The following is a 9,254-nucleotide window of genomic DNA, read 5'->3' on the forward strand; positions in this document are numbered from 1 at the left end:
GCAAGTGCAATAGATTAGCACCTGTTAAGATTTTAGGGTAAACTGGCAGAGTGAACACCAAAAAATAAATAGCTGTGTGTGAAGCAAGAGTAATCCACTTATGGGATTTCTCTGTGGCAGTGTTGTGCAAATACCAACAAAAATTAATTTATTCATACACCACATTCATTCCAATTTATATTCAGGCATACTCATTCTCTCATACATTCTCGTAATTTGTGCCAAAAGGACCTCTTCTCCCCTTGGACTTTTTGTGACTTATGCCAAAGGATCTCTCCCTCTGGACTTCTCGCGACTTTTACTAAAGGATCTTGTGAAGGGTCAGGAAAGAAAGTCAGATACATGTTATACATAGTTTTGGCTAAACACTTATATTGATGACACTAAAGGGTTTGGGAAAAGGCCTTGCTGTCCCTGTGCTAAAGTTGTTTCCCTTCCTAAATCAAAATCTAAGGATCTGTCAGAGTCAGGAAGTCCAAAACAAAACCGTCATGTGTCCAAACTACTATTCTGACCCTCACATTCCAATGAAATAAATGTTAAGGTGAAAGGGGTAATGTCTTTGGCCTTCAGCATTTCAAAAGTGTTAAAAAAAAGAAATGAATAGCTCCAACATAAAGTCTCTTGTTGATATAGCTCCTCAATCCAGTGGGTGTCACCCTTCCCCTGGATTCTTCTTCACGACGTCTTAATAATAACAACTCTTGTCTTTTACTCCTGTTCAATATAAAAGACAGTTCTGTGTCTACCTTTGGCCTTTAGATTGTCAGGATACCTGGTGTACTCTCCTGACAGGGGTTTCTCTGCTTGTCTAGTTTCACACCCTTTTGGTTGCCTGGTGTAATTTCCTGCAAGGTCTTCTTGTTTTCTCACACTTAAAATTACCTGGTGTACTCTCCTGCCAGGGCTCCTTGTTGTCTCACACTTGCAACTGCCTGGTCCCCTGCCAGGGCTTCTTATTCTACACACTTGCAACTGCCTGGTATACTCTCCTCCCAGGACTTCTTGTAATTGTCTGTGTCTGTGACTCCCCCCTAGGTAGTTCATCACATTAGCTCTCTTGGTTAATTCCTTTGTTTCATACGTTATTCCCTCTTTAGCATTTCATACATACTTCCAATCATTCCCTCTTTATCATTGTGCGTCAATCTGCATTGTCCATTAAAGACTTTTATTTGTGGCAAATGTGCTTTTAACTTCTTACTTCCAGTATCAGAAAATGCTTTCCTCTCTTTATCTGACTTAACTGTTTCAATGTTTAACATATGGCGTGTGTACCAATACGCTGCAGTGCTCCCTCTGTCCCAGTGCAGACTCACTGGCTCTTCATGCCATCTGTCACAGGTTTCCCCTTTTTTCACCTGTTTTCGCTGCTTGATGGAATCCTTAGGAGGGGAGTTTTCTTTCGTATGGTTCGGGTCTTGTACAAGCCTGCTCGGCCATCTTCGGCTTCCAGTGTTCGTTCAGCTTCAAGTCCGGGATTGCTAGGAAACTCCAGAAAGTCCAGGAAAGGGGAAAGGAGCACTCAGAGGCGGATGCACGGAATCCGGGAGAAGGCTGAATAAGAAGGAGTGAGAATAGTAGGAAAGCAGAAGGTCCGGGAACCAGGAAACAACAGAGTTCCGCGAAGGCGAACTATGGAGCGCACGTCTAGCCACAGCTAACAATAGCGTTGAGACGCGCGGGGCCGCGGAGGTGTGGCTACTTTATAGAACATGCTGCATTGGACGTGAAGGCTGGTAGGCAGCGTTCTGTGCTTGCGGCCATGGTTGTAGTATAACTGAGCGTAAGCCCCGATGTGTCAGAAAGAGGTCTCCCATCAATTGCTTCTACAGGTTGCATGATATTCCGGGATTCATAAGGAATAGGGTGTTTAAGGACCCATTCTTGATCTATGAATGTTCCCATGGCCCCACAGTCCACTAATGCCAGAATGGGGTAGGTTTCCTTCTTGGATGGCGATAGAAAGGCCTGTAAAATTGTCCAGGAGAGTTCAAGGATGGTATAGATGTGGAGCTAACATCTCTCTCCCGAAACTGTGCTCCATCTAGGATCGGGAGTTGGCGTTTCCCGAACGCCGTGGAGGGGCTATAGGACACTCTCTCGCTAAATGTTTGTCCGAGGCACAATACATGCATAAGCCGGTATGGATCCTTCGTAACCTTTCTTGGGGGGATATGGGTCCACTGAACCACCTTCGGATTTAGAGGAAGTCTCAATGGGGTTCTTCTGGAAGGGTAACTTGGTCTTCTTTTTCTCTGCCTTCCTTTCCTGGATGCGAAAATCAATCTGTAGAGTGAGATCCATAAGGGCCTGGTATGAACTTGGACTTGCCACCCTGGCTAGTTCATCCTTGATGTCTTCGTTTAGCCCTCTTCGAAAGAGGGTGAAGCAAGCTTCAGAGGACCAGTCCGCTTCTTTAGCCAATTGCTTGAATTGTGTTACATACGTGAGCATGTCCTGGGAGCCCTGCTGGAAATCAAGTAGACGTTCCTGAGCGGTATAGACCTGTTCTGGGCGGTCAAACATGGTCTTGAGAGCTTGAATGAATCTGTCATAATCATCCAGGAGGGCATCTCCGGCATTAACTAATGGGGTGGCCCAGGTTAATGCATTGACAATACAGTAGCATTGAGACGCGCGGGGCCGCAGGGGTGTGGCTACTTTATAGAACGTGCTGCATTGGATGTGAAGGCTGGTAGGCAGCGTTCTGTGCTTGCGGCCATGTTGGTAGTATAACTGAGCGTAAGCCCCGACGTGTCAGGGACCAGGAGGCCCAGAAGGGGTGTGTCCGATGGTTCATGACACCGTCTCCTGCTCTACTTGCAACTCGCCGAGGTCAGACGATGGACTTTCTCTTTGTGCTGCTCGGCTTTTGGTAACCAGGTCTCTCTTGGTGCTGGCTGGGCTTTGCCTCTTCTCGTCCTTTCACTGGCAAATGCCAAGGAACACCCTTCTTGCCTCTGGCATTCCCACATGAAAGCTTCTCTGCGTCCTCCCGTTCTGCTCACTGCATGAGCTGGTCGGCTCCAAAGTGCTTCTCCCATTTCTCCAGCTTCTCAGAGAGTTGCAGTCCGCTCCCACCAGCAGCCTGTCATTCTTTCTTCTGATCTTCTTTTAAATGTTCTGGGCACAAGTGAAGGCTCACAACAACTAGAGCGAAGCCTGTGCTTGGGGCTCCCTTTGATTTGCATTGCTCCATTCCTTCTCCTCATTGCAGTGTTAAGGGATTTCTGGGAAAGGTAGTTTCTTTTTGCCAATTTGCCCGAAAACATTGTAGAAATGGTTTCAACATGTTCTGAGGATAGGTCCAGGTTGGAGAACTGGTTTGGAGATTTGTTTGAGAAAAATATAGCAAGCACTACCCTTTGGGGAGAGCAGGGAACGAACGACAATAGGCAATTAGGATGTTGTGTTTGGGAGATTCATCCTGTTTGGGGAAAGGTGATACCATGTCTCATCCATGGACATCACCACTGCCTCCCGGGGATTGTCTCGCCCATGTGATCCTCCATCATGTAGCCTCCCCCAGGGTCAGGATCGTATAGCGGCTGCCTTCCCCTGGCCACATGGGGAGAGGTCACCGCCAGAAAGGGAGTAATGATGCCATTGGAGTCATTATAATCTCTTCCCCTCGACTTCTCATGTTGTGTGGGTGCCAGACCCCTTTCTCAGCACTTCAAGATGGATTTCTTAAGCCTGGTTCACTAACCTGCCAGGCATACGTTTGTATGTATAACTCTCTTGGCTTCTCAATGTTCAGGTCCCTGGCCCCTCTTTCAGCTTTCTAATGTTTTTTAGCTAGACCACTTTGAGTCTCTTTGGGGTTCTCTTTCACCCCCTTCATTCTCAACTGGTCTCTCTCTTTGGTCCCACTTGGATGAGGAAGATGGCTCTGCACCTCATCGCACCCACAGCTTCTGGGGTATCCCTGTGTCTTCCCGGTCCCCCTACGCATACCTTTCCACTTGGTCCATGAGGGTTCTGGTCCTCGGCAACACCGGTAAGCTTCTATGGTTTCCACTGGGCTCTCGCGGTCTTCTTTTGGCAGCTCCACCACACTGGTTTCTCACTGCGCTTCGGGTCTCGCCTGGACCTCTCGGCTGGCTTGGTTTCTGCTAGCGGACGCCGGGTTCCCCAACAATTCCCCAACAACGAGGTAGGTCACGGCTCTTCTCTGCCTTCTCAATCCTTGCCTTCTTGCTCTTGCAACGCGTCCTCTCTGTGTTGCTATGGCCACAGCATAAAGCTGCTTCAGGGCAGGACTGACTTCACAGAGAGTCCTTCATCTTTTTAATGTCTGATTGTCTTTGTGATTTCCAATCTTCGAGAGAGTATGTTCGTATCGGTTACATGTAGGGCTCTTCTTTGCCCTGCTGTTCCTTGTGGCAGTACATTTGGAGTCATCCATAGCCACTCCTCCCTCACTCTTCCTTGTCACAGTATTATCTGCCTGATATACACAATTGCAATGTATAAGGAAATTAGTAGAAGAAAGGAGGCAGAGAGGAAGTGTGGGTATTTGAGCCCTATTTGTACGGTTGGGTAAAATATGTCTGGCATCATGATGGTGTGGATACCATGTTCTCCCTTGACAGTCCTTACTTCTCTCATAGAGGGGGTCCCCACCCAGGGGATCCTCCCACTGAGTACCACCGCTAGGGGGACTATCGGGTAGCAGTCTCACCTCACTGGCCCCGTGGGAAGGGTCCCTCTCCTGGGGAAAAGTGACAACATTGAGGGATTCATCACACAACACATTCTTTGGAAGATAAAATAAATCCAGTCGGCTTCAATTACTAAGCCTACCAATATTACTACTGCATCACAGTTCAGCCACCAAATCGCTCACTCACTGTATGGAACTTTGCGCTCCATCTTCCTGTAATGTGGTCAAACCGAATTCGTAAATACGAGGATAGAAAACATGAATTTATTGTAGCAGCAGGATCTCAAGCATAAAATGCTGCATACAGAACATGTCTGTGTGTGTTCAGACCAGTTTATAGAAACCAGAATATGACGGGTCAGAGGGGGAGACATATAATTGAAACATTAAAGGTCAGCACACTGTAAAACTGGTTTGACATATTTGCATTACACATATTTGCCGTTTGAAGCATGGGTAAAATGGTTTTCCCACAAGTACATAATGTTTGGTGAAGTTCTTAAGCCTGGGTGAGAATTCAATATTTCAGACGTCAAGCTCAACATCTTTGACACTAGCATGCATCTCACCAGAAACTTCATCATTCAATGCATGCCAAAACTAAAAGTTATCAGGACCCAAAAATCATCAACTGTCTTGAGGTGAGAGGTCTGAGCAGACATTCTGCCATCAGTGAGTGAAGAAGCCTTGGGGTGCAAGGATTCTACCTCCTCTCCTTCAAATACACACAAGTTACATTTAGATGTTCCTGCAGAGTATTGTAATCTTGCTTTCAAAACCATTCACCTGACTTGAAATGTTCTTGAATGGCATTCGTATTTGGTATAGCACTATTTCCATCCTTTCACTGGGGCAATGAAAAATATTTACAGATGTTATTGTTTGAGTGTGTCGGTCCAACCTGTGTCTTTCATAAGTAACCACCCTGGGGATGGGTGGATGTGGAGTAGAGTGGTCCAACAAACAGTACACAATGTCTGATTTCCTCTCTTTTTCTATATCCATTTTACGTTCTTCTGACTTTTCAACATTTGGTTCTCTTTTATCATTTATTGTCTTTCTCATCACATTTCAGGTGGACTCCAGATCTCCTCTACTGCTGCTTTGATCATCCTGATCAGGACAAAGGCTGTTCTTCTGGAGAAGGAAAGTAACTTATGCTTTTGACATGTATATATGAGGGAGCCTTGTCACATCATATAAGTCTTCATGCTAGATAGTCCCTGGCACAGAGGCAATGGAAATACCCAAACTTCTTCGTACAGAGACAAATAACATGATGCTGATATGAAGTAAAGTATAATCGTAAACAAATCCATGATGTGCCCATTTGGCAAAGTGAACATAGAATATCATACATGTTACTTAAGACTTTCCCTTTTGTCACATAACCATCATGAGTTGAAAGCAAAAAACATTCTAGCTGATGGTGGAGTCTATGGTATCTCCCTCTTCGTGGTCTTTTTTCTCTCTGTCTCCTTCCTCCTCTTCATCCTCTCTGAAGACCTTCTTCAGGGCTCCCTCCAGGTATACCTGGACTCCCTTCATGTTGAGTCTGCCCACCAGGAAGTAGATGAAGGGGTTGACACTGCTGTTGATGGAGACACATATGTAAACCGCAAAGAAGAAAGCTTCCACAGAGAAGCTGTGAGGATAGACCTGCAGGTATAGCAGAAGCCACAACAACCTCATGGGTGCCACTGATAGGAGGAAGATAATAACTGATGCCACAATGACAATGACAAACTTTGATCGCTGTACTTGTGTGGAGGTTTTTCGAATCTTGATGACAAGGGTGAGGCTGGATATGACCATAATGGGAATAATCACCAAGAAGACTAAGACTGATAAAAATGTATGGACTGCCGTACACCTGTATGCCACTGTGCCAAATAGTTCTGGAGGACAACCCAGGTTGTCCACTAGAGTCACCAGGCACGAAAGAACCCAGATTATGAAACACACTACGGCAGATTGAAACTTTAGCCATTTGTAGGGATACCAGATGGGATGATAGATGGATATACACCTCTCCAAGCTAACGGCTGTTAAGAAAAACATTTCTGCATAGTATCCACAGTTGAGTGTGATCTCCAGTACTTTTAAGATGGAAAATGCGTTTGATATTGGTCTGTCTTTCAAGAAAAGAACAATTGTGATGCACATAACAATGGAAATGCAGAAGAGGTAGATCAAGTCAGCAACAGCAAGGTTAATGATGTAGACTGTGTACTTAGTCCTTTTGATCTTGAAACCTAGATACCAGAATACCAAGCTGTTTCCGATCAGTCCAAGAATGGAAATGAGTAAAATGAAAGCTGCCGCAGTGATGAAACTGTTGGATGAAGAAGGTTCTGTCATGGAATCAGCTGTCTCATTAAAACCTGCAGCATCTGTGATGTTGAGGGACATATTTCCCAATCCTGTCATGGTGAGGTCTTCAGGTGCCCTGTTAAGAAAGAAGAAAACCTATTTTCAATCACTAGAAAGTTCATGTTACTAAATATTTACTGCATACGTCTTGCAAGAGCTCAGGGGCTGCGGCAATATAGACAGCCTACATGTAACTCTAAAGAGCTATGACAACATAGGCATTTAATGTGACATTTGGAAACGCGCTGAAGATCCAAAAAACAGGTTTCTTTACAAAAGATCTGACATGAAGGACATCAAGAGGGACTGGACATTCTGTGGTTTCCAAGTGAAAGCACTCGGGTGTCAGAAAGTTGGAAGTACCTGCCTCAAAGTGAAAAAAAATTCCAGACCTAGTATCCAACTGTGGATTGTTTTTAGGAATTTGTTCCATACCCCTTGCCTCTTCCTGTTGGGCTAACAATACCCAGTGACCGGTGCTCATCTAACAGACATTCTCCCATGAGCGCTTTGGATTGTCATATATTATATCGAGTAAAATGTATTTGCATTTTAGAAGAATACGCTACTAAGTGGTGCCCTGCACAAGACTTGAATACCTGATCTTTTACATCTCTCAACAACAGTAGTAAACACCATTAATCCCCTTTCCCTTGTTTCTAAAGAAAGAAGACCATTTAAACTGAGAGCAAACCATGGGACACTTTAAAGAATGAGTAAATAAACCAGACGTGTACAGTACTCTTCCATCTACATTTGTAATATCAACAGTGCACTGTTGGCCCCGATACAAAACACTTTTGGCCTCCTTACGAGTCCGGCAGTAACCTGCTGTTTTTTCTGGCTCGGTTACCGCAGGACTCGTATTACCATTCCGCCTCCGTGATTCCCGGAATTACCGGGGCATTACAACCCCGGTGACCTGGGAATTCCAGAGGCGGAATTCAGTAAATCCCCATTCCCATTGAGTCCCATAGGGACTGGGGACCATGGAAACACCGGCACCATCTCGTGATGGTGCCGGTGTTTCCACGTCCACCTGCAGGCGGCCGGTGTTAAACCCACCAGGTCAGACCTGGCGGGAATGACACCTCCGCCTGCAGGACTCGAGATCACCCGGTATGGAAACAACGGTGGCGGCGGGTTTAACTCCACCGTTATTTCCATACCGGGTGACTCGTAATGAGGCCCTTTGTATCAGCGAGTGCTCTCGGGTGGAATTCTATCTTTTCCCCCATTGCTAAAAGTCCCAAAGGGCAACTGTGATGACTGGCCTGGCAGTGTTAAAGCATATCTATGCTTCTACAGGCGGTTAAAATATTTATTTTGTATATTTTGTTTACCAGTTGACAAATAAGTACAACACATACATATTGAATGTGGGATTGCAGCTAGTGTATGCTGGGAGCAACCATTTGCCTCACAGCTTGTGCAATGAGAATACTCGGTACAGATATCAAACCCTTGACAACCAATTCCTTTTTTTAGTACCCTTGCAACACGCAATCCCACTTTTTAATTACTACAATCCTAAAAAAAAACCCTAAAAAAAACACATTGCTTTGTTCAAATTAGATGTACTGTTTCGGCTACCTTTTTTAAAATTGTACGCATTTAAGTTTTGATTTGTAGAGGGCCGAGTGTTCCCCACTTACATGGGGATTGGAATCTCCTGCGGAGTGCAAAATACCTCCTCTGTCCCCTTCCCATGTATTGGCACATTTTCAAATGAATGGTTTCGGTCTAAATGCAAAGGGACACGAGGCCATGATAATGGCGCCCAAATTGATGTCTATACTTCACAAGTACTCTATGACACAATTAAACACCAAACCTTTACAAACCCAGTGTACCCCTCCTCCCAGTTATTTGTTGTGCTTGGCAACTTGTGGGCTACTTCATTGGCTATATCTGCTGTACTCTTTGCTCTTCTTGTACTGCATAATGCTTAATATCACCTTTCCAGAGATGAGTGGAATGCTAAAGGTGATTTTTGGTGCTTAGTGTTCTATTGCAGAATTACATCAAAGAATTTTAACTCTTTGGATTTCATATTGGCACTCTGCCATCTACTACCACAGTGGGGAGAAGCACAGCCGCAGAGGAGGAAAATGTCATGTGAGTAGTGGTACGTTTTGTGGGCCACTCAGAATTCTTTAGACAACATTGGGGCTATTTTTAATAGCATTTTATTTTCTCCTTTTTTCAATCA

The 9,254-nt window shown here is 45.0% G+C and overlaps 1 protein-coding gene across 1 annotated transcript; it reads right to left on the reverse strand.

Annotated features, from left to right (window-relative positions):
- Nucleotides 1–5,995: 5,995 nt before the first annotated feature.
- Nucleotides 5,996–7,134, reverse strand: LOC138512995 (proto-oncogene Mas-like). Its single transcript, XM_069627711.1, has one exon. It carries the CDS (start codon nucleotides 7,097–7,099, stop codon nucleotides 6,089–6,091), a length of 1,011 nt encoding a protein of 336 aa, XP_069483812.1. The 5' UTR covers nucleotides 7,100–7,134; the 3' UTR covers nucleotides 5,996–6,088.
- Between the last annotated feature and the right edge of the window lie 2,120 nt (nucleotides 7,135–9,254).

Source organism: Ambystoma mexicanum, chromosome 12 (genome assembly GCF_040938575.1).
Source record: "Ambystoma mexicanum isolate Mex_15411 chromosome 12, UKY_AmexF1_1, whole genome shotgun sequence".
Taxonomy (NCBI): Eukaryota; Metazoa; Chordata; class Amphibia; order Caudata; family Ambystomatidae; genus Ambystoma; species Ambystoma mexicanum.

Coding starts and splice junctions, on each gene's coding strand:
- LOC138512995 (XM_069627711.1), bottom strand. CDS start 7,099: ATGACAGGATTGGGAAATATGTCCCTCAACATCACAGATGCTGCAGGT.